Here is a 27,889-nt window from a genome sequence, read left to right on the forward strand (position 1 = left end):
GGTTTCTTAAATAAGAACATTTTTGACTTCTCAATACTTGCTACATTAATGTGCAAACAATTATGTTTGTACATCTTATATAGAAGAGCTCAAGAGCTCATCTTTTCAAACATTTTCAATGTGGGATCAAAATGATCCCACATCATTTACAAAGGGAGCTCGTGGGTTCCCTTTGTTCTTTTTTTTTTTTTTTTTTTTTTTTTTTTTTTTTTTTTTTGATTTTAATTTTGTTTTGTATATGGTTTTGTTTGGATTATTATTATTATTATTATTGTTGTTGTTGTTGTTGTTGTTGTAATTTGATCATTTGACAAATTAGCTAAAATTTTAAGAAATTCGTCTGTTTAACATTTTATATTTAATCAAAACACCAAAAATATTATTTAATAACTTAACAATTTGCTCCAAACGGTTAAAAACTAAAACAACGTATATACATTTTGGGTTAATCTTTCTCAAACCCCCTAATAAATTAAAAAATTAAAAAAAAAAACAAATAAGAAGCCACTAAATAAGGTTTCTTAAATAAGAGCCTTTTGACTCGTTGTGCTTCAATAGGTTGATAAAGTTTATATTAACAGATATTACATGTAACTGGGGGAATTGAATCAATCATTATTGCATGGACCATGGTCCACAAAATTGTATGGATCATAAATAAAAAATATATTTTTAATATATTAAGGGTACATTATTTATGTACGTAAGGTACATTTTTTAAAAATACATTTTTAATATACTAAGAGTATATTATTTTATATAATGTACCTTAAGTACAAATATAATATACTTTTAATATATTAAAAATGTACCGACACCTCAATAATCATGTATTTTTTTTCTAAAATTCTAATTAGATACGGAGTAGTATTTTTCTTTTCCTTTTCAGTAAAATGTTCTCTTTTTCTTTAATTTTGTTTGAAAGAAAAATATCTCCGATTGGGCGGTTCTCAATGGCATCCAAAATACTGAATAGCTGATGACTTCCCATTCTGCAGATAAGCCCATCCTCTTTTTCACTCTCGCCGGCCGCAGATTCCAATCTTTTTTATTTTCTCTGTAATACTGATTTCTGTCTATGAATTTCAAGCAACCATCCTTCTGAAATTCATGCCCAAATATACTCCACCGGAATTTCTTCAAATATGGCTATAGATGTACTTAATTCCTCAACATTCTGTTGCGCTCATTTCAATTGCATATCCGTAACTGACACTGCGCCAGGTAAGAGCTCGCTATCACTGTGGGTTTCAATTAGTAATGGGCCACTTAGAGGCAGAAAGTTTGAATCTTTGAAGGTTTTAAGGCGCGGGTCTGTGGTAAATTGGAAGAAAACTAGAAGAAAGAATGTGGGTGTTTGGCATAATGTGATGAACACTTCGAATGGGAATCTCAACAGTGGGATTTCTTCAGAGGAAGTGTTTGGGATCTTGAAGTCGTTTTCAGACCCGAATCAAGCCTTATCTCTGTTTAATTCTGTTGCTGAGCTGCCTAAGGTGGTTCACACTACAGAAACGTGTAATTACATGCTTGAGCTTTTGAGGGTTCATGGGAGGGTCAGTGATATGGCTATGGTGTTTGATGTGATGCAAAAACAGATCATTTATAGGAATCTGGACACTTATTTGACCATATTCAAAGGTCTTCATATAAGAGGAGGGATTAGACTGGCTTCATTTGGTCTTGAGAGGATGAGAAAAGCAGGTTTTGTGTTGAATGCATATTCCTACAATGGGTTGATACACTTAATTCTTCAAGCCGGGTTCTGTCAGGAGGCTTTAGAAGTTTATAGAAGAGCGGTTTCAGATGGCATTAAGCTGAGCCTTAAGACTTACTCCGCATTAATGGTTGCTTGTGGTAAAAGAAGGGATACCGCCACGGTCCTGAGTTTGTTAAAAGAGATGGATAGTTTGGGGTTGAAGCCTAATATTTACACCTTTACCATCTGCATTAGAGCCCTCGGGAGAGCTGGAAAAGTTGATGATGCTTATGCTATATTGAAGCGAATGGATAATGAGGGTTGCACACCTGATGTTGTTACTTATACAGTTCTAATTGATGCTCTTTGTATTGCTGGAAAACTTGATACTGCTAAAGAAGTTTTCATTAAGATGAAATCTAATGGTCAGAAACCTGATCGAGTCACATATATCACCTTATTAGACAGGTTTAGTGACTCTGGGGACTTGGATTCTGTGAGGGAATTTTTGGACAGGATGGAAGCTGATGGTTATGAAGCAGATGTTGTTAGCTTTACGATACTCATTGATGCTTTGTGTAAGGTTGGGCGGATCGATGAAGCTTTATCAACTTTAGATGCTATGAAAGAGAAGGGGGTATCACCTAATATTTATACTTACAATTCTCTAATTAGTGGCCTTCTGAGAATGAATAAGGTGGATGATGCATTATTACTGTTTGATAACATGGAGTCTTTTGGAGTTCGACGTACTGCTTTCACGTATGTCCCCTTTATTGACTACTATGGGAAGCTGGGAGAGCCTGATAAAGCACTTCAAACTTTTGAAAAGATGAAAGCTCATGGAATCACACCAAATCTCGTTGCTTGCAATGCTTCTATGTATAGTTTGGTAGAGTCGGGCAGATTGAGAGAGGCTAAAAGTATTTTTGATGGAATTAAAAAGAGTGGACATGTTCCGGATTCCATAACCTATAACATCATGATGAAGTGCTACAGCAATGCTGGGAAAATTGATGAAGCCATTCACTTGCTGTCTGAGATGAAGGAAAATGGATGTGAGCCTGATGTGATTGTAGTCAATTCATTGATTGACATACTTTACAAGGATGATCGAGCTGATGAGGCATGGGAAATGTTTCATGGAATGAAGGATATGAAACTTGCTCCTACTGTTGTGACTTATAACACACTATTGGCTGGACTTAGAAAGGAGGGTAAAGTTCAAGAGGCGTTTAAGTTATTTGAGAGTATGGGTGCACAGGGATGCTCTCCAAACACAATAACCTATAATACTCTTCTGGATTGTCTTTGCAAGAACGGTGAGGTTGGTACGGCCTTGAAGATGCTTTATGAAATGACAGAAAGAAATTGCGTTCCTGATGTTTTCACTTATAACACTGTCATTCATGGATTGGCTAAAGAAAAAAGGGTTTATGAAGCATTTTGGTTCTTCAATCAGATGAAGAAAATTGTCCCGCCTGACTGTGTGACTATTTACACACTTGTTCCTAGTCTTGTGAAAGATGGTTCTGTTAAGTATGCTGTTAAAATTGTTGAGAATTTTGTTTGGCAAATGGAAAATTGGTCAGATGATTCTTTTTGGAGAAGTATTTGTGATGGATTTTTTAATGAAGCAAAATTAGAAGATTCCATGTTGTTTATTGAAATGCTGATGTATAATGGTATATGCAAAAATGACTCAGTTATGGCACCTTTGATAAGGTTCCTGTGTAAGCAAAAGAAAGCTCTTGTTGCTCATGATGTCTTTGTAAAATTTACGAAATCTTTTGGAATTCATGCAACACTAAAGTCATATTATCCTTTGATTGAGGGCCTTCTTGATATTCATCTTTCAGAATTGGCATGGAGTGTTTTCAAGGAGATGAAAAACGCTGGCTGTGCCCCTGATGTTTTCACGTATAATGTGTTGCTCAATCATCTTGGAAAATCTGGGAAGGTTGATGAACTTTCTGAACTGTACGAAGAGATGCTTCACAGAGGGTGTAAACCGATAGCTATAACTTACAACATACTTATCTCTGGTCTGGTGAAGTCAGATAAGTTGGAGAAAGCAGTAGAGTTATATTATGATCTTATGAGTGATGGTTTTTCTCCCACTCCTTGTACATATGGTCCGCTAATTGGTGGCCTTTTGAAGGCTGGAAAATTAGATGATGCAAAGACTTTCTTTGAGGAAATGACAAGTTATGGTTGCAAACCTAACTCTGCTATCTACAATATCCTCATAAATGGGTTTGGAAAGGCAGGTGACATAGAAACTGCCTGTCATTTGTTTGAGAAAATGATCAGAGAAGGCATTAGACCAGATTTAAAATCCTATACCATTCTTGTGGATTGCCTTTGCTTGGCAGGAAAGGTAGAGGATGCTGTGCGCTACTTTGAGGAATTGAAATCATCTGGCATTGATCCCGATTTAGTTTCATACAATCTTATGATCAACGGCCTTGGGAGGTCAGGAAAATTCGAGGAAGCCTTATGTCTTCTCGATGAGATGCGAAGCAAAGGAGTTACTCCTAACCTTTATACATATAATTCTTTGATTTTCAACTTTGGAATAATTGGAAGGATGAAGGAGGCAGACAAAATGTATGAAGAGCTTCAGAATCTGGGTCTTGAACCTAATGTTTTTACATATAACGCTCTAATTAGAGGGTATAGCAGGTCGGGTGATCCTGATCGAGCATATGCAGTCTATGAAAAAATGATGGTTGGTGGCTGTAGTCCTAACAGTGGGACTTTCGCTCAACTACCAAATTAATGAGGGAATTCCATATTCTTTTTATGCAACTCATGAGAGTGAACTTGTGAAGTCGGAATGCAACGAGTAAGGTACTTTCTGTCTTTACTCACTGTTCTTTCCCCCAATTCTCTTATTGTTGGGCGGAGGTCGGTAAGGGCCAAGTCCAACACCATGTGGCTAGGGGGATTGTTGGGTGGAGACCGGTAAAGGGGTCAAGTCCAGCACCCTGGCTCTCGAAAATGTAAGGCGGTTTATAAGGAAATAAAGTTGCGCCTTCGCTACTAGCTATAGCTTTTGGCATAGTGGTAAGCGCTTGATCCTAACACTTATTTTCCTCAGTGGTTGCTATTTCTTCTAAAGGTAATATTACCTCGTCTTCAACTTCAAACTTTTGTTCTTATATTCATCTGGTTCTCTTCTGCAGAGTCAGCTTGTGTAACTACATTGACTACATCCGATTATAGGTGGCTTATTCAATGCGGAGTCTTCCTATAGGTGTTTAACTATTGTTCATAACAGTGATGCCAGCCTCCATTCTGGCACTGCTTCATAATGTTAAGGTGCAATGTGGCTCTTTCAACATTGTTGTCTATACAGATTGTGAATATTTGGTTTCTGTACATATCCTTGAGCTTATGCAAATATACATTAACAATGTATTGCCTGTCTTATTCCTGGTCAAAATGTTAACTTTTTGCATTTTCAGAGCGGCTATTATAGATTATCAGCTTATAGAGCAAATTTCTTGTATACTTTCAATCTTGACATGTACTTCTGAGGGAACTCTTGACCAAGAGTATTGTCAATAACAACTTCCCTTAATTACCTCCTTATCTATGGTATTTATAGTATTAACCTAATCTTAGACATCTATTTTTTAAACACCTGAAAATATATAAAATTTGAAGAAAGCTACCAATCAATCCAAGTATGTCCTAAGTTTCCAAATTATTGTAACTTTCATGTGACTTCAATCCAACTTTATTTTAAAGCAAACCATTGATGCGTGGTTGGTATTTTAGAGGAGCCTAATTAACTGAGTCAACTTGGAAAAACCTCAGTAAATCCACCACATGTAGATCCTCTGCAGCTTATGCAATTTAGTATTGCTCTCTGTATGCAAAGTGTCGGGAGTAAGGGTGTAGCATAGTGGTAAGCTAGCTATGCCATTTCCAAGTAGCAGACTTGCGGGATTCAAATCCTATAGCCCCCATCCCCCATAAGATGTACCAAAATATAGTTAGGTGGATTGGATTTTGGGGAAGATGTGAAGTTTGAGCCTTCCAAGCTTTTATGAACATAAGTTCAAGCAGGATTGGAGAATGGGGCTGACATTGGATGGCAATGCTGGGTCTAACTTGGATTGGTGAGTTTTTTTTTTGGTCAATTATATTGTTGTTGTTGCTGGTTGTTTGGTAGTGCGGTTAGTTGTAACTTGACTCGTTTTTATGCATTTGGTTCTGCTGGTAGGTTTTTGCTAATATGTTGGGTGAAGTTATGATGCTTAACATTGCATTAGTAACGGCCTTGAAGGAAGGAGGAAGGAAGGAGGAAGGAAGGAGATTGCCTGCCTATATATGCAATTGAGGTAATATGTTTTTGTGGCATTACTAATTTTTCACTTCACATCAGAGTATCTATATATGCTGCAATTTCTTCATTGGAATTGGATGGAGAAGTATGGTGAGCTGTCATTACAAGAAGTGCATTGCATGCTCCAATCCCCTGAGATTTATCTGGCCTTAAAACCTTTTTATGTACTTACAATTTATTGCTTGGCCCAGCTTCTAAACTTCAGAAGTATTAAGCTTCAAAATAAGTGGGCTAAACAAGTATAAGTGGCCATGTAATTATTACACATTTTACCTTTGCAGCCTTTGTTTGTCGTTGATGATGTTTTATTCCATGCTATATGAAGCTTATCCTAGTTCTAAGTGGAAATGCTGCTCAGCTGCTTAGAAGTAGTGCATGACTGATTAATAACTGTTGTGCAATGAAGGTCTATACATGTGCTAGTGAATCTGTTTTAGCTGAGTATGTTGCATTCCCTACTGCAAAGGTGAAGAATTGCTCGGGTTTTGATGTTACTTATTCAATGTTTGGAAGCATATCATGTGACATGCATAGTTTGAGAGCTAAGGTATGTATCTAAGGTTAAGCTGCACAGAGACGGTTCTTTCATATCATATTAGCATTCCTTGAAGTGTTTTTCTATTCCAAAGTTCTGGTTTCTGTTGACTTTCTCAGTGAGGTATATGATAAAGATACTTGGTTTGTGCTGTCCACATATTGCCTGTTCCAATTCTTTTTCATTGTGTAACACCAAGTCAAATCTGTCAGAGTCTACTGCTGAATCTGCACGTAAAAGATTGGCAAAACTTGAGTCAACCTTCGTGTTTTGTTTGGTTGAACTGGGTATTTTCTTGGCATTGAAGGTAAAATGTTCAATCGCTGTCACTTACAATTTGCATTACTGTTTCTAACCTTGACACATTGTTCAATGAAATGTGTCTTGACTTAGGCTGCTGAATCCTTATCTTGTGATGATAAAGACTCCTTTTTGTGGGGCAAATTGGATTTGCGTGCTGAAACCATTTCCAGAGGCTTTAGTTTGGATGCAGCTAAGATCTTCTCAGCCCACACGCCTTCTGGTCTGATGCTTTGGTGTTAAATATCATATCTAAAAAAATTTGACTAGTTTTTTCTGATTTATGATTGATGCAAAAATTAATTTTATAATAGCTGAATCATTTGCATTTGACTGAATCTATTCAAATTTCATTGTCTTCTGAAGCATATGTTAACTGTTGCACCATTCTTTTTGTTTTTTTTTTTTTTTTCCATTTTGTATGCTCCTTTTTTCTAAAAATTCTATTCAAGTATCGCATTTGTGCGGTTGTGCCACACAAATATATTTGGTAAGAGATCTTTCTATTCTAAAGTTGACATATTGTCCTATAGTTTTCAATGCTTCCTCTGTTAAAATTTGAACCATAGCCTGTCACTATGGTTCATAAAATACATTTTCGGTAATTTCACTCTTCACTCTTAATAACAACTAATTTGTTAAGAAGATGGGTGTAGTAGCATTGAATAAATTCAAATTGATGCCATTTGTGATGTTAAATCTGCGATTATTTGCTGCATTATTCTAACAGTTTGGATGTGGATTTTATCTTCACTGGATATCTCTTGTAATGACTTGCGCTTTTGTTTATACTATACTATACATTTGTAATTTTTAGATTTTGGAAGCAATCACCACAAAAAAATGGCAAGAAAGTTTTCATTTGGAGTCTTTGGAGACTTTGGGAGACTCCTTTCTAAAATATGTTGCCAGTCAGCAGCTATTCACATCTTTTGAAAATAATCACGAGGGGCTCCTTAGTGTTAAAAAGGGACAAAATGGTCTCAAATTCAGCATTGTGCAGGCTGCATGCAACCAAAAGATTCTGGTAAGAAACTTGATGAGCGTAATTTCATCTCAGTATTCTAAGGAAGCTGAGCTGAATATTGAATTGGACCAATATTTTCCTTCAGTTATTACTGCACACAAAAGATTTGCATTAACTGTTTTTGGTTGTGTCGTTCCCATCGAATTGCAGGGATTTATTCGCACAGAACCATCTACTAGCGTGCGCATAATGTGCTAAATACGTGATATAAATATGTGTGTGTGTGTATGTGTGTGTGTGTGTGTGCGCGCTTTTAAGTCCTCGTTTCGGCATCACAGTTGCTAGGAGATGTTATTGAGTCACTTGCAAGAGCAATCTTCATCGATTCTGGTTTCAACAAGGACAAAGTTGGTGAATGCATTCTCCCGCTTCTGGAGCCAATGGTTACTCCAGAAACCATAAGGCTTCATCCAGCGAGAGGGCTGAACGAGTTATGCCAACGAAAAAATTATGTGAAGAAGAAGTCTGTCACTAGGAAAGATGGAGTTGCATGCATCCGAATAGAGGTCGATGCAAATGGCTTTATTTATAGCGACACTTGCTTTGCTCGTGACAAACGCACAGCCGAGAAATTGGCTTGCATGCATATTTTGAAGAAGCTAAATATGGAAAGAGGAAGGGGGCATTAAGTTGTCTGTACTAAAATTACTCCAAAATTTTTGGTGAAATATATGTGGTCATTGTTCCCAAACTACTTGTGGAGAAGTGTGATGGTTTGCTGTTACTATCTGGGGCCATTGCTATTTTGGCTGGCAGCTGGCTGGTAGCTTTTCCAGCAACTGTGAAATGTGAATGATATAACAAAATACATTTATGATATATTCCTTTTATCTTCTTTGTTCCACTGTCTCAAAAATCTTTTTGTTTTGTTTTTTGTTTTTAGTTCTGCTGTTAGTTTATGTTTGTGTTTGTCATTAAAACATGAAAGAGGTAGATATAAGTAGGACTACTTGCTTAGAGCATCCGAATGTATATATATATATATATATTTTTTTTTGAAGTTAGAAAGTTGTTTGAGCAGCACGCGTGCACCTAGCGGGCATCATATGTGGAGTGGTGTACTTTTTTTTTTTCACCTCATCTCTTTCTCTTACTTGACAATAAAGTTGTCAATATATGATTTTGTAGTTGGCCACCTATCGACTGGCTTTAAAAAAGAAAAAAGAAAAAAAAAAAAAACCTAGAAAGTCGTTTGAGCAATATGCGTGCACCTAGCGGGCGTCATGTGTGGAGTGGTGAACAAATTCTCAATTGTTTATTTTATTTTTTGACACAGGCACACGCGCGCGCACACACACACACACACACATTGGCCGAGCATGGGCTAGATAAACCGACCAGAGTCGACCGAGACCGATCGATGTCGAACACCATTGAGTCCCTTTAGGACATTTCTTGATCACCTAGTCACATATAATTAGGAAGTCAACTCTATGGATCGAATATTTGCCCTATTGGTCTACTATGCATAATTACCAGAGAATGGTCAAATCACATTGCATCCACCTTTTCCCCCTCTAACTAATAAACCCGCATCCACCATGTGTAGAACATGTAGGAGCCCTAACATGTGTCCCAAAGTCGGCCTATATAAGGCACATTTATTGCTTGGGAGGGGGGGGGGGGGTGGAGTTTTACTTCCTAAACTACCAGAGACCTATTCGAGGAGAATAACTCATTCCCGGGTAGCGTTGCGTGCAAGGCGTGTGCAGTGGGGGTTGACCTGAGTTACCCATTCTGTAGCAGGGAGGATGAAACATTGGAACACCTTTTCTTTTCTTGTGAGGTAGATCTGGGTGTTGGGTGGAGTGGAGTTTGGTTTGATGGGGGAGGGGGGTATGGAGGAGTTGGGGAGGATATCAGTGTTGTTTTGGGCCCTATGGGCGGCTAGGAATGCAACGGTGTAGAAAAATGAGAGTCAGACACCGGCAAACATTGTAAACACAGCAGTGAGGGTGTTGAGCTAGTGGTTGAATGGTTTGGCAGTCTTTGGGGCTCAACGCCAACAGTAGCAGGGCATAGGGCAGTCGGCCAAGGGCGGGCTGCGTTGCTTTGTGGATGCAGTAGTATGGCAGATGTCGGGGAGGGCGGGTTTGTGGCAGCAACATGCGGTCCGGTCTGGTGTGGTGGTGATCCATTTGCAGGAGAGGTGTGAACTTGTAAGGAGGCGCTCTCGTGGCTCAAGGATAAAGATATTGGAGATGTTACTATTCTTTTTAATATGTCAATTTGTGTAATGCCTTGCGTGAGAGGCGTGTTGCTCGGTCTTATGTTGGAGTCTTGGTTCATCAAAGTTTTCATTTGGAGTCTTTGGAGACTTTGGGAGACTCGTTTATGAAATATGCTGCCAGTCAGCAGCTATTCACATCTTTTGAAAATGATCATGAGGGGTTCCTTAGTGTCAAAAAGGACAAAATGGTCTCAAATTCAGCATTGTGCAGGCTGGCGTGCAACCAAAAGATTCCGGTAAGAAACTTGAAGAGCGTAATTTCATCTTAGTATTCTAAAGAAGTTGAGCTGAATATTGAATTGGACCAATATTTTCCTTCAGTTATTACTGTGCACAAAAGATTTGCATTAACTGTTTTTGGTTGTGTCGTTCCCATCGAATTGCAGGGATTTATTCGCACAGAACCATCTACTAGCGTGCGCATAATGTGCTAAATACGTGATATAAATATGTGTGTGTGTGTATGTGTGTGTGTGTGTGTGCGCGCTTTTAAGTCCTCGTTTCGGCATCACAGTTGCTAGGAGATGTTATTGAGTCACTTGCAAGAGCAATCTTCATCGATTCTGGTTTCAACAAGGACAAAGTTGGTGAATGCATTCTCCCGCTTCTAGAGCCAATGGTTACTCCAGAAACCATAAGGCTTCATCCAGCGAGAGGGCTGAACGAGTTATGCCAACGAAAAAATTATGTGAAGAAGAAGTCTGTCACTAGGAAAGATGGAGTTGCATGCATCCGAATAGAGGTCGATGCAAATGGCTTTATTTATAGCGACACTTGCTTTGCTCGTGACAAACGCACAGCCGAGAAATTGGCTTGCATGCATATTTTGAAGAAGCTAAATATGGAAAGAGGAAGGGGGCATTAAATTGTCTGCACTAAAATTACTCCGAAATTTTTGGTGAAATATATATGTTCATTGTTCCCAAACTACTTGTGGAGAAGTGTGATGGTTTGCTATTACTATCTGGGGCCATTGCTATTTTGGCGGGTAGCTTTTCCAGCAATTGTGAAATGTGAATGATATAATAAAATACATTTCTGATATTCCTTTTATCCTCTTTGTTCCACTGTCCCAAAACTCATTTTGTTTTGTTTTTTGTTTTTAGTTCTGCTGTTACTAATCCAGAGAATGGTCAAATCACATTCCATCCACCTTTTCCTTTATATTCAAGCACTTGACATTACCCCTCTAATTGGTGAACTCGCATCCACCATGTGTAGAACATGTAGGAGCCCTGACATGTGTTCCAAAGTCCGCATATATAAGGCACATTTATTACTTAGGGGGTGGGGGGGGGGGGGGGGTGGTTGACTTCTTTAACTACCAGACCTATCCGAGGAGAATAACTCATCTCCCGGACTCGACCAACCAAACTCAAACCCGGGTAGCGTTGCGTGCAAGATGTGTGCAGTGGGGGTTGACATGAGTTACCCATTCTGTAGCAGGGAGGATGAAACATTGGAACACTTTTTTCTTTTCTTGTGAGGTGGTGAGGTAGGTCTGGGTGTTGGGTGGAGTGGGTTTGGTTTGATTTGGGTGGGGGGTGGGGGGGGGGGGTTTCTACAGGGTATGTAGGAGTGGTTCGAGTATCGAGGAGTTGGGGAGGATATTGGTGTTGCTTTGGGCCCTATGGGCGTCTAGGAATGCAATGGTGTAGAAGAATGAGAATCACACCCCGGCAAGCATTGTAAACATAGCGGTGGGGGTGTTGAGTCGGTGGTTGACGAGGAGTGGGGTGGTAGGCGGGGGGATGGTTTGAGAATTTAATTTCTTATTCATTTATTATTCATTTTGAGCATAAAATAAATTGAAATACTTATTGTAAAAAATTTAATAATAACTTAAAATAAAAATAAATCGTTACTCATAATAGATATCGTAATATTTATATGTGAAATGTTATACAACACTTACTATTTACGATAAAATTGATTGTTAGTAATGATAAATATTGTAATACTTATTTATAAACTTATATATCTTACATAAAAGATTTTTTAGTGTTGTGAGTTCGACAATAATATTTTTTCGAGTAATTTTCCAATATAATTTGATATATGATTCTATACGTCTCGGTACACTGTACTCCCTGTATCGCTAGCGATTGACGAATCGCACAGTTTTGCGCCATTCTACGTTACCTCCAATTCAAATCTCAATCTCTCCCTCTCGTCTTTTGTAGTTTTGTCCCCATTTCTCTCGGATCCACTCGCCTCCCTCCTTTTAGTCCTTTTCGGGCACTTTCTCCATTGTATCTCTTTCCGAATCAAACTTCTAGGGTTTTCCTTTGATCGGAGAGAGGTTCAGAAAAAGGTGGGATAATAATATGGGGCAACAGACGCTGATCTACAGCTTTGTGGCCCGGGGAACGGTGATCCTCGCGGAGTACACGGAGTTCACCGGCAATTTCACCAGCGTTGCCGCCCAATGCCTCCAAAAACTACCCGCTTCCAACAATAGGTTCACCTACAATTGCGATGGTCACACCTTCAATTACCTCGCCGATAACGGTTTCAGTCAGTTTCTGCTTCCATTTATTTTTCGATTTGGATTTTGCGTATCTGTTATCTGATTGTGTATCTCAGTTTCTGATTGACTTATTGATCCAAGGGGGAATTGATTTTGTTTTTCAACTGCATTTTTGTATATGATCAATGTTTTGGACATGGTCTTGTTATTTATGATGCTTTTAAATTTGATCTGTTTTGCTTTTCCGTGATTTTATTTTATATATAAAAATTCCATTTACATTTGGATCGACGTTATGTGGAATAAATATAACTGAAATGAATTGCAATAATTATGCTTGTAGAATAAATTTAAAGAGCTAAGATATAATTATCAATTTAATCCGATCTCTTTGCTCTTTCTTTTTATATTGATATGTCTGTAGGTTCCATTTACTTGAGTACTTTATAGATCCTTGTTGATTTATGTTTGACTGGGCTCATTTCTTCAGTTTCCAATCCATTGCATGCATTGTTTGAAACTTGTGTTCAGATTGAAAATGAGGGATTAACAGATGATTTTTCTTGTTTTTTTCTGAAAAAATGTTTTGAGTTAAAAAATTTACAGATCCGACTTTAAACTTGATGTTTCCCTAATCTTGTAATTGCCAGCCCTTCACTACATATATGGTAAAGTTCTATTTTATATTGCACACTGCAGCCTACTGTGTTGTTGCAACCGAGGCTGCTGGAAGGCAACTTCCCATTGGCTTCTTAGATCGAATAAAAGATGATTTTAGCAAGAAATATGCTGGTGGAAAAGCAAAAACAGCAAAAGCCAATGGTCTTAATAAAGAATATGGGTATCTTCCTTTCTCCAACAGTCCAGCTTTTGTGATGTAGACTGAATTTTCAGAGTCACCGTCATATCTTTCCTCTCGGCTTTTCTCTGTAGATCAAAATTAAAAGAGCACATGAGGTACTGTGTTGCGCATCCAGAAGAAATAAACAAGCTTGCTAAGGTGAAGGCTCAGGTTAATGAAGTAAAGGGAGTCATGATGGAAAACATTGAGAAGGTGAGGAGGTTTTACTAAGCCTTTGTTCTGAGCTAATGGAAGATGAGATTTGGAGGAATGTACTGCTTTTTACATTCCTGTCTCCAAACATGCACTCAGCCTGACTTTGCTTATACATTGATCTGGTGTTTAGGTTCTTGACCGTGGTGATAAGATTGAGCTTCTGGTTGATAAAACAGAGAATCTTCGTTCCCAGGTTAGTTTTATGCAGCTTATGAGTCTTGTGCCAATTCATATTGCATAACGTCTTTTCAGTATTTAACTGCAAGTGCAGATGTTCAAACCCCCAAGAAACACCGAATGCTGGAAGTCCAGTAATTTTAATCTTGTGGGATTCTCCGTCTACCAAGAAATTCAAAAAGAAAAAGAAAACTAAAGATAATAACAGGATTAAAGAGATGGAGAGCAGTAACAGAGATTTTCCCACGACTAATATCCTCTTTCAGTAAAACTGTAGTTCTTTCCAGGGGGCTATTTTGTTGATGCTGTTTCGGGTTGTCTGTTTTTTCATGTTTCAGGCTCAGGATTTCAAGAAACAGGGAACCAAGATAAAGCAGAAGATGTGGTATGAAAACGCAAAGATAAAACTGGTTGTAGCCGGTATCATTGCACTTCTGATTCTTATCATCTTCTTGGCAATCTGCCCTCATTTCGAATGTTGATTGCTATGGATGCCGGTTGCCTCGTGCTGTCGTGGTTGATATGTGACCATATCGATACATGATCGACGCCTTTTCATCCTGACATTCCAATTGACAATATGAACACGGAGCCTTCTTCAGCGAAATTTTCACATAGGTGGACGGGATGTACTTGTATTTTGGAGTTGAATTGGTGTATAGTTGTATAGCTTTCAGCTTTCTGCTTTACTAGGCATTATTCACAGTAAGTATTTGTCTCTGTACATGGCGCTTTACTGTCTTTGTACTGTAAAATAAGTTTTGTAGCATATAATGCCAACCCAGTTATGGTCTTATACTCTATATTCTTATGGAGTTCTCTGAGGACATTATAGATACATGAATGATGATAATACAACTGTCAACTGTCAATTAATAATAATTTATGAAATTCAACTTATATCAACTAAACTTCAATTTTAATATACTTATAATTCGGAGTTTTATTTCCCTTGAAAAACTCCTATGCTATAATCAATATAGCTTTTAGCTACGGAAACTTTCAACTAGAATATTAAAAAATGAAATCACTTTTAATACCTTGTACAAAAACACACCATAAGGTCATAAAGTAACAAATAGCTAATTAATTTTCAAAAAAAAAAAAAAAAACTAATGTGTAATTCAATGGAAAGTGCAAAGTTGGAATTTCACAAGGACTTCGTTGCGCGCGCGATTTGCTGCTCTCTTTCCCGCCAAAAACACAATCTCCCCTTCTCCAATCTCCACACTAGCACAGCATAGCACAACACCACTTCCATCGAGAATTGCTGAGACGATGGAAATGGATATGGATACGGACATTCCCGATCCCTCCGAGCTCGAATGGCTCGAATCGAACTCGTACCACCTCCACGACGACCTCGAGTTCGACGACGATTTCCAGCAACCCCCATCCCCGCCATCGGAGCCTGAAGAAGAAGAAATCCCGAACCCAGAAACCGCAAAAGGCGTTGACCCTCCCGTACCCAGAAACCCCTCACTTCAATTACCCCCAAAACCCGCTCTCTTAATCCCGCCTAAGCCATCATCATCCCTCCCCAACCAGACAAAGAAACGATTCCGGCCCGACCCGGTCCCGGCGGGTGCCGGAGATGCGGCATCCGTTGAGGAGAAACGAAGCAGAGTGGAAAGTGGAGAGGATGAGGACTGGCTCCGGTACTCGCCGCCGCCTGCTCCGGCGGTCGAGGTGGTGGAGAGAGAGGAGGAGGAGGAGAAGGAAAAGATTTTGTCGAGGTACGCTATGGAGATTGACGGGGATTGCGTACCGGTCACGGGGTTGGATGGGGAGAGGGTTTATGCAAAGATTTGCAGAGCTCATATGAGAGAGAGGATCACGAAGCTGAGCACAAAGGGTGAATCTAATGGTGAGTGCAGTAGTACACTGTGTGTGTGTGTGTGTTTTTTTTTTTTTTTTTTTTTTTTTTTTTTTTTTTTTTTTTTTGTGACTAGGGAAATCCCTCAATGTGTGTACTGGTAAATAGTTTATATGAATTTTTCTAATTTATGATTGATTTTGCAATTTATGTAATTGAAAACTTTGATATCTATGTGAGATTGATCTTGTACATTTGCTGGTTTGCATTTTCTTTTTGGATCTCAAATGCAACAGAGGCTGCTTATGATATCACCCTAAGTTTAATTAAGTGTATAATTTTGCAGGTCTTATTTTGGAACCTGTCAGGGTTCTTATGGAAAGAGTGGAACAGGATGAATTTACAAAGGTGTGTAAGTTAAGACATTATCCATACTCTGCGAAATGAGAATAGAACATGATGAATTTATAAAGCTTAGCTGAGCAAATTAAGACATTACCCATACTCTTAGAATAGTGATCTAGTGAATTACAGTAGTTTAATTTGATAAATACTTGTTCTCTTTACTTCTCTAATGAATGTAAGGTAGTTAAGTTTACTCGTATACATTTCTAAAAGATCCTTGCTTTTTCTTCCCTAATAGAATATGTTATTGATTATTGATAGAAGTCTCTTGTATATTACAATGACTACCCTTTTATAGGATTAAATGACATTGAATTGTATCCAATTTAAAATTATAACACGATATAACAAACGGTCATGTTCTAGTAATTCATAGGCTATCAATAGGATCATAGATGCATTTCTTTGCTGTTAGGATGCTTACCTAGAGCTGTATTTCCTGCATCAAGCAAAATAATTTTGAATATGCTATCCAGTAGAATGCCTTTAACCAAAGTAACTGAAACTGTCCAATCTTAAATTGAGTAAGCTCATCAAATGGCTTAAAGATGGTAAATTAAGATTTTTACAAACGATTCTTCAAACTCTTAAATGCTAGTTGCTTGGATATAATATGCTTTAACATCACAATCTGAAATGTTTGAGCTTGTACAAACTTAGTTTAACATTCAACTGAGGATCTAACAATGGTTTGGTATTAGCACAGAGTTCTGAATAATTCAGTTTATTGTACTTCTTATCTACAATTTTTGTCTGCTATCTGTTCTACCTTTTTGGTGAAGGCATTGGAAGCTAGTTCTGAAGATCAAATTGAGACAACTCCTCCAAAAGCAACGTTAACAACTGAGCAACTTTGGGTGGAAAAATATGCTCCAAGTTCATTTACAGAACTTCTTAGTAATGAGCACACAAATCGAGAGGTAATGCAACATTTGTCTATGCCCAGTTAAAACTTTGATGTATTTCACTGTTGGAAATGCTATTTAAGGGTGCCCAATGAATCATTAAACTGTACACTGGAATCAAACCACACCAAACTGTAACCAGTGGTTTCAAGAGATGGTAACTTGGTAATCCATTGGTTGAAACTGCTGCAACCAGTCATTTATAGGTATATATTATTATATGCTTGATATAATTCATTGCATCTTTAAATAGTTGAAGCAGAAAATTCTTCACTATGAAGCATAAAACTAAAGGCATTTTGGGACAAATGGGTTGCCCGGAATACTTACATATGACCTTTTCTCCATTAGACCATAGTTCTGTTGCAATTTATTGATTCTTGGAGTTTTGAATAAGAGCTTTATGACATTATTTGTTAAATCAAGCTCCTTGTTCACTCTTAACTGTATTTGCTTTGTAAATTAAATGATTCATGCTTGGCTGTTTTCATTTTAAAGTAAATTGTACTTTTCTATTTTTCTAGTGAAGATTCTAAAACTGCAATGCATTAGAGTTGTTTTAAAACTGCCACCAATGGTTTGAGTGGAAAATTAAGTGTGAAACTGTCAAACCCCTTGGATATCCCTTTGCTATTTACATACTCTAATGCCTTCTTGTTGTTGTAACTTTATCGTAGGTTCTTATGTGGTTGAAACAGTGGGATTCAAGTGTTTATGGATCTGAAATTAAGAGTACAGAGGATCATGTCTTGTCTGCTTTGAGACGCCATTCATTAGTTAAACGCCCAAAATATTCCGCTAGTAAGACTTTTGGAACTAATAGAGAATCTGTGTTCAGCAAAGATGGATCTCATAATTATCCATTTGAAGAGAATGGTAACTCAAAAGATATTAAGGACCTGGGGGAGAAGAAAGGTAGACAATCTGGCCCACCTGAACAGAAGGTCAGTTATCTGATTTGTCTGGAGAAGCACCTTTATCCTGCATTCATCTGTGTCCAATCCAAATTTTGATAATGCATTACTTTCCTTTCAATCTTTTCACTCATATAAGAATGTGTTTTATACTTTTATAATGATGGAGTCTCCTTGCAGGCACTTGAAAAAATATTATCTTAATATGGATCTTTTGCATTTCTTGAAGTTCCCATGTGTCTATTAGTAGCTCAACTACTACTAAGAACTTGTATACATGGTCAAGTAATTAAAAGACTTACTGGTGAAAATATCCAAACCTTTGCACCTTGTGGCAATTCTAATTAAACTTTTTAAAGTTGGTACTTGGTAATTGAGTACCAAAATTTGAAACATTTATGCAATTCTCTAAAAAAAAACTTGATCCCCAAAGAAATCGGAGTTCAAATGCATACAATTTCATGACAAAATTGATTACATTCTTAAAAAGCTTCATTTATTTCCCCACTAAATACTATGTTTTTTTTTTTTTTTTTTTTTTTTTTTTTTTTTGGCAAAAGTTGTGTTGTAATAACTTTATGTAATTTACATTCAATATTTTAGTGGTATTTTCAACTCAAGAAAGAATATCAATAATTTATTATTACATATGAAGAACATATAACTTGATTCAAGTTGAATAAATTTTTATTTTTTTTTCTTTTTGGATCAAGTTAAAATATTGTCTAGATTGTTCCAATGTTTCAAATTATGGTACTAAATTATCAACTTTATAAAGTTTGGCTAGAATTGTCACAAGGCACAAAGGTTTGGATATTTCTTCTTCCCCTCCCCCCCCCCCCACCCCCCCCCCCCCCAATAAGCCTATTTAAAAAAGAACTCAACATCTTGCTTGACATTAGATTCTTCAATTTATGGTTTTTAATATTTCTTCATTCTCTGTTTTTATTTTTATTTGTCAATTTAATTTGAGTTTAAATCATATAAGAATGCTGACTTGCAGATTCTTCTACTTTGTGGTCCTCCTGGGCTTGGGAAAACAACACTTGCTCATGTTGCTGCTCGGCATTGTGGATACCGAGTAGTTGAGGTCAAGTAACTTTGCTTATTTTACTGAGTTCCCATGAATCTGGTTCCTTTTAACTTTTTTAGAATGTACTTAAATTTATAGAAGAGATTATAGCCTTTTCTGTAATGGAGAACCAGTGAAGGACTCGGTATCTATGCTCTTTGAAGCTTGATTTCTCCTGCAGAAATGGCTAATATTAAGTCTAGCTTAGTTGAGTTCATCAATATTAAACATTTAAACTGCTTTTGAGCAATTTATGTATAGAGATGATGTGGGAATTGGTTTAGACTTTGAAGTGCTTTTTGTTGCAGATTAATGCCAGTGATGATCGGTCATCATCTACAATAGAATCCAAAATCCTGGATGGGGTCCAGATGAACTCTGTTCTTGCTGATTCAAAGCCCAAATGTTTGGTTTGTTTCACTCGTTCTCTCTCTCTCTCTCTGTTTTTGTTTTGTTTTGTTTTTTTTTTGTTTTGTTTTTTTTTTTTTTGTTTTTTTGTTTTTGTTTTGTTTTTTTGTTTTTTTGTTTTGTTTTTTTTTTTTTTTTTGTTTTGTTTTTTTTTTTTTTCTTTCAAGCCTTCTCCTTTAATCTTGCATGATATCCAAGCCTCTAAAACATAATGTAATTGTCACTTTCAAGGTTATTGATGAAATTGATGGTGCTCTTAATGATGGAAAAGGTGCAGTGGAGGTCATTATGAAGTTGGTAAAGTAATTTCTCTATTTGTTGGTGTTGTTGCATGTTATCTTATGGATTGCTTGTATCTCGGTAATCAAGTTCCCCTATACTTTCCTGCAAAAGAAACTACTGGAACATTGTGTCACAATCATTGTTGGCGACATGGGAATATATGTATACACACACTCACAAATGAAATTGTGTATGTAGTCAATTTTCTAGAATATTGCAAATGTGCAGATCCGTGTTAATGACTCGGTTCTAAACAGATGCACTTTAGAAGTCATCAAATCATTTGCTCCCATTTATAAAAACTGAAAAGGCAACTATAAAAACTCACAGGTTAAATAACTTTAGTTACCTCTGAACCTTGATTGCCTCATCCCAGTTGGAAGGGGGAAGATTAATGTAAGCTGAAAGAGAGAACTGATCGTGGGGATTTGAACTATGTATATTTTCTTACAAAAACTATATCCTTTTATCTACAGTTGTTTATTAAGCATGAAGTAGCTGATGTGTCATGCTGGGATTTTAAGCCACCATAAATATCATGCATATTATGTAAATAAGTGACAGTTGAGGAACTTAAATAGGACTTGGAACTAGTACTGCAATTGGTGGCACCATTTGTATTTTTCCAACCTGACTTATAAAATTTTGAAACTATCTCTCTGCCTCCTAGTTAAATACTGTACTAAAGATGCATTGACAAGAAATATGTTTCTGAAAAAACAATAAACCCTGCTGTGCTGATTAAGGTGTCTGCGGAGAGGAAATCCAATGCCGGAAAAGAAAATGATCCTCAAGGGGCACAGCCTGTACGGAAGTCCTCAAAAAAGAAGGAAAAGACTGCATCTTTGTTAAGGCCTGTAAGTTTAAATATCTTTTAATGTATTTATTAATTTGATAAGTTAAAAGTTTTCTTGATCCAGAAGTTGTCTATGGCATCTAGGTGATATGCATCTGTAATGATCTTTATGCTCCTGCCTTGAGGCCATTGCGTCAGGTTGCAAAGTAAGTTTTTGATCAAGAAGTTTCATAAAGTCATTTGAATGTGCATTTCAATTTAGATACTAAAAGTTTTGCACTTTGGAGTGCTCTTATGACAGGTTTGATGTTACTGATTTGATATGCATTAACAATATTAACTGCTTATGTATGCTATTCTTGGTTTCAGTTTTTAAATTCCCATTTCATCTAAAACAATTAGGTGTTCTAAAGATAAAAGTATGTGTTATTTAATGATATTAATCAATGGGATTGTATATTATTTTAGCTGTCTTTATTAGTGACTTAGTATGATACTTGGATTACAAATAGCAAAATACCAAGTTTTCGTTTCATTTCCATATCAATATGGCAACATAATAAAAATGCAATTTTATTTTATCCACATTATCATTACCATGATCTCTGAAATTGTAAATTCAATTTTTAGTTTATTTCATTTCTCTGCAATGCCAGGGTTCATGTATTTGTTCAACCAACTGTGGTTCGTGTGGTAAACAGGTATAACTAACTCTAGCTTATAAAATTCCATACTTGAAAGCTTGTATTGCTCATGGACTCATGGTAATATGTGTTGTCTATGTTGTTTCCTTGATCTACTGACTACTGTGAACCCAAGATAGAGTCTGGTGCATGGATGGCCTCAATTCCCTAGTTTTGTTAATTTTTGGGAGCCATTCTCCTAAAGTAATTTACCGCTAGTCTACTTGTATAAAAATACACAGAATAAAATATTCAATCATGTAATGATGTTGGGTGGAGATAAGTAGATGAAACGACTCTCTTCTTGAGTGAATTTTAGGTTTTGTCATCACTTTACAACTGAAACACAAAATTTTCTTCTTTTCATGTCTATCTTCCATTTGCCTAAAAGAACCCTCCAACCCCTTCAAAAATCTCAAATAGCAGACTAGCAGTCCTCTAAAGTCTCAGCAACTTTGCCCAAAAAGAGGCCTGAAGTCACTATACCAAAGAAAATAAGCACTGGAACTGCTTAGTACAACTTGTTAGCAAATAGTGCTTGATGCAATGTTGAGTCTTATTATTCATTGGCTTGAGCAACTTTCACTGTTCTAACTTTCAGAGCCCTATTTACCAGTTGCTTGTACCCAGCTTGTGTTCCATTCACACATCTTTCTCTGGCTGACGCTTGCAAGTGTACTAACATTTTGTGCTTTGTAAATCCTACCATGAAATTCTAATTTTGCTAAAGAACTTTAGGCTCAAGTATATATGCAATAAGGAAGGAGTGAAGACTAACTCCACTGCTCTGACTGCTCTAGTGGAGTATACAGGTGAGTGTTGTTAGCTGTACTAGCAAAATTGCCTCAAAATATCAATTTTATTTTACGAATTCAGGATTGCTTCAATGTGGTAAGCATATTCATACGAGAATGTTGAGCATCGCACACGAATTTTAACTTTAACAATACACTGTTTTTTTTAATCTTTTTTATTTTCCCAAAGTCTGACAGTGGAAAAATCTAAAGCCATTTTTTGGCATAATTTCTAGAAGTGGGATACCAACTAAATGTATTAATAGTGCCCAGATCTTCTAAACTCTTTTCAGAGGTTTACTAATGTAGAGGTCAAAGGAACTCTGGCTTCCCCTTGTTGGCTAATGTGAGCACAGAGGTCAATAGACTAAGTTCATTTTCTCTTAAGAACATGTATAAATAGATTAATAGTTCCTCAAAAAGCAAACAGGGTAATGAAGTTTATATGAAGTCTGTTGAGTAATTCTGAAACCATTTAGTATCTGATCTGATAAAAATTTGGGATCTGAAGTACATGATTATAGAATGCTCTAATGTGTTACAAATACATAATTTTTCTTAAAGTCAACTTGAAGTTCAGGAATATGAATACCACATTTATCTATGACTCAACTAATTTATTAACTTGATTTCTGACTTTTTACCAGAATGTGATATACGATCGTGCTTAAACACCTTGCAGTTTCTCAACAAAAAGAAGGAGACCCTCAATGTGGTATGAACTTTATATTATCCTGCTGTATAATCTTGATCAAGTAGTCAGTGGAGAGGTTGATCAGTGGCCTCAACCAAGTATATATTTAATATATGTAATTATGTATCAGCATGCTGGCGAAAAATATTTTACTCTTTTCCAGGACAAAATTTGGGAGTGATAATTTCTATACCTGTGCTCAATTTGTACACTAGTTGTACTGTTATTTTTCTGCCAGTAAAAATTATGTCATTACATCAATAAATGTTTGTCTAACCAGATACTCTGTATCTGTGAATAGAATAGTCTTACTTGCCATATGATTATTCTAAATTTTATGACACATTTTTGGCGTTGTATTGAGTTCTCAAACTATGCATTGCCTTTGATTTCTCCAGAAAATTGAAACTACTTCATAGATGGATTTTCCAACTAGTAGGCAATCAAAATTTTAATGGCTCTAACTTCAAAGTTACTGGAATCTTCTAAATTCAGAAGCGTAATTTATATTTTCCTACGGGATAGAAATGATTTTATGTCAAGTTCTAGTTACTTTTTCCTATAATCTGCCTTTCCTTTTAGATATATTGATCAACATCATATGCCTCCTTGTAGTTGGAGCTAAGGTCTCAAGTAGTTGGCAAGAAAGATGCATCAAAAAGTGCTTTTGACATCTGGAAAGAGGTAAGTCTAGTTCCCTACTCTATCACTTTAGTCAGATACATGCCTTTGGAGGCCTTTCTCTCATTATTTTGGTAATGTGGTAACCCTTCTTCATTTGTTTTTTTGGGATTTCATGTTTTGTTTTTCCTTCTAAAGATTTTCCAGAAGAGGAAAGCAAAACGTGAGAAGAAATACAATAATTCCTTCCAGTGCATGTCTAATGATTTTGAATCTCTGCACTCTCTAATATCTAATAGGTAGGTTACAAACTCCACATGACATTTCTATCTTCTCTTTGAGAGATGCATCATCTATCTTAATGTATAATGACATCCAGGGGTGACTTTGACTTAATTTTGGATGGAATCCATGAGAATATTTTGCAACTCCGATACAATGACCCTGTGATGCAAAAAAGTGTAAGTTGTTTTAAAGAAATTAATGTTTCCCATTTTAGTAGTTTCTCTTATTTTTGGATGATCCAGGCCTATATTATAAGAATATTTATGATCTGTTTATTTACATGAAGGCCAAGTCCTTGGATATTCTTGGTGATTCTGACATAATTCATCAATACATCATGCGCACACAACACATGTCCCTTCTAGGTAGAGGAGAATCTTCCCACCAACATATAATTTATATCATCTGGTTCTATCTTTATTTTTCTATTTTAAATTCTGCAGTTTATCAGCCTTCACTTGCAATTACTATTCACCGTCTCGTAGCTCAGGTTGAAAGGCCAAACATTGAATGGCCCAAGTCATTTCACAGGTACTCATAACTCATTAACTTGGCGCCTGTTCTTAAACATTGTAGTTCTTTAGGGGTGTACCTACTGTTGCAACTTATTGTTGAATTTTGTTTTAAACCTGTAGATATCGCAATATATCAATAGAAAAGATGGAAACATTCCGTTCGTGGCACTACAAGATGGCACCTTGCATATCTAGACATCTGTCAACTAGATCTTTTGTGGAAGACTTGATTTCTCCATTGTTACATATTCTTTCGCCACCAACATTAAAACCGGTAATTACCATAATTTTTCAGTTATCTGAAGATTGATTTAAATGAAAATACCTATAAGAAAGATAGATGGACTCTCTATTATACTTTCTCTATTCAAAGTTGTAATATACTTGTACTACATCTTTAATTCTACTTCTCTTCCAATGGTTTATCCAAGGGCCTCTTCCTTCTGTTTTACCACCTTTATAGGCTGTTTAAGGTTTGGTTGAGCATTAATTTATCAATATGAACTAGGATGGCCTTATTCTAAAGATTAGAGATGGTGGCAGCCTGTAACCACTTGTACTTTTAGGTTGATGTGAACTGGAAATAACATTGTTTCGTTGCAGGTGGCATTGCATTTACTATCAGAGAAAGAGAAGAGATATTTGGCTCAATTGGTGGATACAATGGTGTCATATGTAATAACATATAAGAACGTGAAATCTGATCCTTCATCAGGTTCCATGAAACACGAGGATGCTTTAGATTCTTCAATGCTTTCTTTTGAACCCCCTATTGGTGATTTCATAAATTTCAAGGTTTGTTTTGGATTTTCTAATAAGAAAGGAATGAATTTGGGAAGTGTTTAAATGTTCTATTAAAATGAAAAATAAGAGGAAATTTCAGTTATATTTTTTTTACTATTCTACTGTCTTTATTTGGACAGGGCTACATTTCATGCCATTTTGTTCTTGCTTCCGCAATGAAGGCAGTCTTGGTACATGAGGTAAGTTATAGCTGAGAATTTACAAGTTTGCATCTAATTTGAATAGAAGTATTATTTTTTAAAAGCTTTTCAATGAAGAGTAATTTGGTCTTGTTTTGGCATGCAAGTAAAAACTGAAATGGTTCTTGGCTCAATTAATTTGATCTTCCTGTCTGAACTGAGGGACAGTAATGGGGTCATTTATGTGCAGCTTTTAGGCTAATTCTTGTCATCATTTAAAGGGGGAGTCTGATAAACAAACATGTCAAGAAATGCCAATGGATATTCTTCTTTTGTTAGTATTGGATTCCAATAATTATGCATCTTGAACATAGTTTAGGGGCTTGTAAAGGGAGAGTGGAAGCACATTTGCACGTATTATACTTATCTTATAGATTTATTGCATTCTTGTTTGATTTATATATTTGTGGAAATGATCTTAATATTATTTACAAAATACTTAATATAATTAGGTTGAAAATCAAAGGATTTTGAAAACCAGCAGAAATGAACTGATACAACCAACTGTGAACCAACCGTCAGTCGGGAACAACAAGAACTCTACACTTCATTCTAGATCTTGTTCTACAACTACTTCTGCTGACAAAGATCCAAGTATAAGGAATCCTATCCAAAAGCTATCTACATCTTCTAGTCCTTCAGCCACAGAATCTATTGGAGGTGCTGCAGTTAAAGTGAGTTCTCCAGAAAAAAAGAAGCCTGCCAGAGGATCATTCAACTTTTTTGACAGGTATTTTTGTATTTATATTCTATTCCCAGTTTCATTTTATGTTTAATGCGGAAACGTAATAATTACATTGAATGACCAAATATGTAAAGATTTAATTTTTGAGGAACAGCTAATTGTCATGGATGTTCACTCCAAATCAATGCTTCTTGCTAATTTTTATGTTATTTTTGAAACAATTCTAGATTCAAAAAACTTAGTAAAGGATCTCAGCACAAGGATACTGCTAAACAAGGACCAACAGAGAGGAGGGATTCATGTCCTTTATTGTTTAAGTTTAATGAGGTACGGAATGAATAGCATCTGCCTATGTGCTTGTTCTTGACTGCACCATGCCATGATTGAGAGCATTTTGATTCTGCAAATTTTCTGCAGGGTTACACAAATGCAGTCAAGAGACCTGTCCGAATCCACGAATTTCTTTGATTCCAGGTGTTGTATGCAAGTGATCATTGCGAATCTTAGTTAGAGTCCGACTAGTTTTGTTTACATTAATGCTTTTCTTATTCAATAAAATTGGGAGTTCATTGTCTGCTGCAGCAAACAGTTAAACATGTGGATCAGTAGAGAGAACTGAGATTAACCTTAGAAATGACATCTGCTGCCAGAGGTTGGTTGTCTATAGCAAAGTGAATGAAAGGCCTAGCAAAATTTGGTGCAACCTTTAATTATGTCAATATATATTAATCATGATATGAATGCCAGATCCAGATCCACTCACTTGCATAAATGGAAGAACAAAGCAAAAGAAACTAACAGGGGCTTGGAGATTTTTAGTAACAAGTTTACTATGATTTATTTATGTACAATAACTGATGGCTGTTATAGATACAATTTACACTAGTTTGTTTTCCCATGAATCTGTGCTTCAGTTTCCCATGAAAGTCCAAAAATGTGCAGGGTATGAGGCTGCCCTTGGATCAACAGATTGGGGGTATATTTGTAACACCCCAAATTCTACGATGCAAATTAAGCAATAAAGTTTTTAATATTAAACAGCGGAAGCAAAATCAAACTAAACAGGGGTGTTATACTACATTTAGGTCATACTAAACCTAAATGCTAAGGCAAGTTTACATCATCAAACCATAAGTATAATACTCCAACTAGCCAAGAACCATAGAGCTAAGTCTAAACAAAAGGGAAAAACAACTAGCCAAGAACCATAGAGCTAACATAAAGCTAATGCGCTCTTGAATTTGGGTATTACTCCATACTTGAGAATATATTTTACAAAACTAAGTGAATAATGTTAATTAAACCCACTTTAACACGGAAAATTACGTAAGTATACATTTCATATTCAAATAGGTTTTGTAACGGTATGAATACATACTCTCTCTCTCACACACACACACACACATATATATTATACCTACGAACTCAGCAGAAGGATTTCAAAAGATAGATACTCAATAAACAATACTCAACTTCAAGAATAAGGATTCAATCTATAGGACACTTGCAATTAGACTCATTTCAAGAAAGACAAGGGAGAACATGCTCATATCGACTTAGATTCAATAGGCAACACAAGAGATACAACCAAGTTAACCAACAATGGAATTCTAGAAGTTCTCACAACAACATGGTATAATGGTATATATACATAGCCAAAGGAATACATATATCAATATCCAACCTTAACACCAGTCCAACCTCAACACCAATAATAGAGGCTAAGCTCCTTTCGGCCAAACAAAGGGAGTCGAAGCTCATCAATTTCGCCGAACAATAGTACAATATATTCAAGGAAATATATATATATATATATATATATATATATATATATATATATATATATATATATATATATATATATATATATATATATAGCCAAAGGAATACATATATCAATATCCAACCTTAACACCAGTCCAACCTCAACACCAATAATAGAGGCTAAGCTCCTTTCGGCCAAACAAAGGGAGTCGAAGCTCATCAATTTCGCCGAACAATAGTACAATATATTCAAGGAAATATATATATATATACACCGACATGTATCACACAGTTCAAATCAATATCCAAGAACTAGGATTCATGGGAGAATAACAATCCATAATTGAGGCAAAGGAATACACAATGTACTGGATTAACTCAACGTTGCACCAAAGGCTGACCAACAGTGCACCAG

At 36.4% G+C, this 27,889-nt stretch overlaps 3 protein-coding genes across 7 annotated transcripts; all 3 read left to right on the top strand.

Moving 5' to 3' along the window:
- Positions 1-936: 936 nt before the first annotated feature.
- Positions 937-8,609, top strand: LOC109176485 (pentatricopeptide repeat-containing protein At4g31850, chloroplastic). 5 transcript variants are annotated; one of them, XM_019325924.1, is made up of 4 exons: positions 937-4,552; positions 4,888-5,023; positions 7,709-7,918; positions 8,069-8,190. In XM_019325924.1, the coding sequence occupies exon 1, from the start codon at positions 1,146-1,148 to the stop codon at positions 4,479-4,481; it is 3,336 nt and encodes a 1,111-aa protein (XP_019181469.1). In that variant the 5' UTR covers positions 937-1,145; the 3' UTR covers positions 4,482-4,552; positions 4,888-5,023; positions 7,709-7,918; positions 8,069-8,190. The 5 variants fall into 5 exon arrangements, with proteins under 5 accessions (XP_019181469.1, XP_019181472.1, XP_019181468.1 ...); XM_019325927.1 differs by lacking the exons at positions 7,709-7,918; positions 8,069-8,190 and adding an exon at positions 8,197-8,609; XM_019325923.1 differs by having other exon boundaries at positions 7,709-8,190.
- Positions 8,610-12,475: 3,866 nt separating this feature from the next.
- Positions 12,476-14,655, top strand: LOC109176489 (putative vesicle-associated membrane protein 726). Its single transcript, XM_019325932.1, has 5 exons — positions 12,476-12,665; positions 13,318-13,459; positions 13,552-13,672; positions 13,806-13,868; positions 14,191-14,655. Exons 1-5 carry the CDS (start codon positions 12,476-12,478, stop codon positions 14,332-14,334), a joined length of 660 nt encoding a protein of 219 aa, XP_019181477.1. The 3' UTR covers positions 14,335-14,655.
- A 414-nt stretch (positions 14,656-15,069) lies between these two features.
- Positions 15,070-26,506, top strand: LOC109176486 (chromosome transmission fidelity protein 18 homolog). Its single transcript, XM_019325929.1, has 24 exons — positions 15,070-15,719; positions 16,015-16,076; positions 16,856-16,993; positions 17,656-17,922; positions 18,896-18,982; positions 19,273-19,374; positions 19,604-19,669; positions 20,401-20,511; positions 20,595-20,656; positions 21,107-21,151; positions 21,872-21,945; positions 22,575-22,642; positions 23,237-23,305; positions 23,441-23,541; positions 23,622-23,703; positions 23,814-23,892; positions 23,971-24,058; positions 24,163-24,316; positions 24,646-24,837; positions 24,966-25,025; positions 25,478-25,755; positions 25,938-26,037; positions 26,128-26,184; positions 26,293-26,506. The coding sequence occupies exons 1-23, from the start codon at positions 15,131-15,133 to the stop codon at positions 26,176-26,178; spliced, it is 2,925 nt and encodes a 974-aa protein (XP_019181474.1). The 5' UTR covers positions 15,070-15,130; the 3' UTR covers positions 26,179-26,184; positions 26,293-26,506.
- The last annotated feature ends 1,383 nt before the right edge of the window (positions 26,507-27,889 follow it).

This window comes from Ipomoea nil, unplaced genomic scaffold (genome assembly GCF_001879475.1).
Source record: "Ipomoea nil cultivar Tokyo-kokei standard unplaced genomic scaffold, Asagao_1.1 scaffold0706, whole genome shotgun sequence".
NCBI lineage: Eukaryota > Viridiplantae > Streptophyta > Magnoliopsida > Solanales > Convolvulaceae > Ipomoea > Ipomoea nil.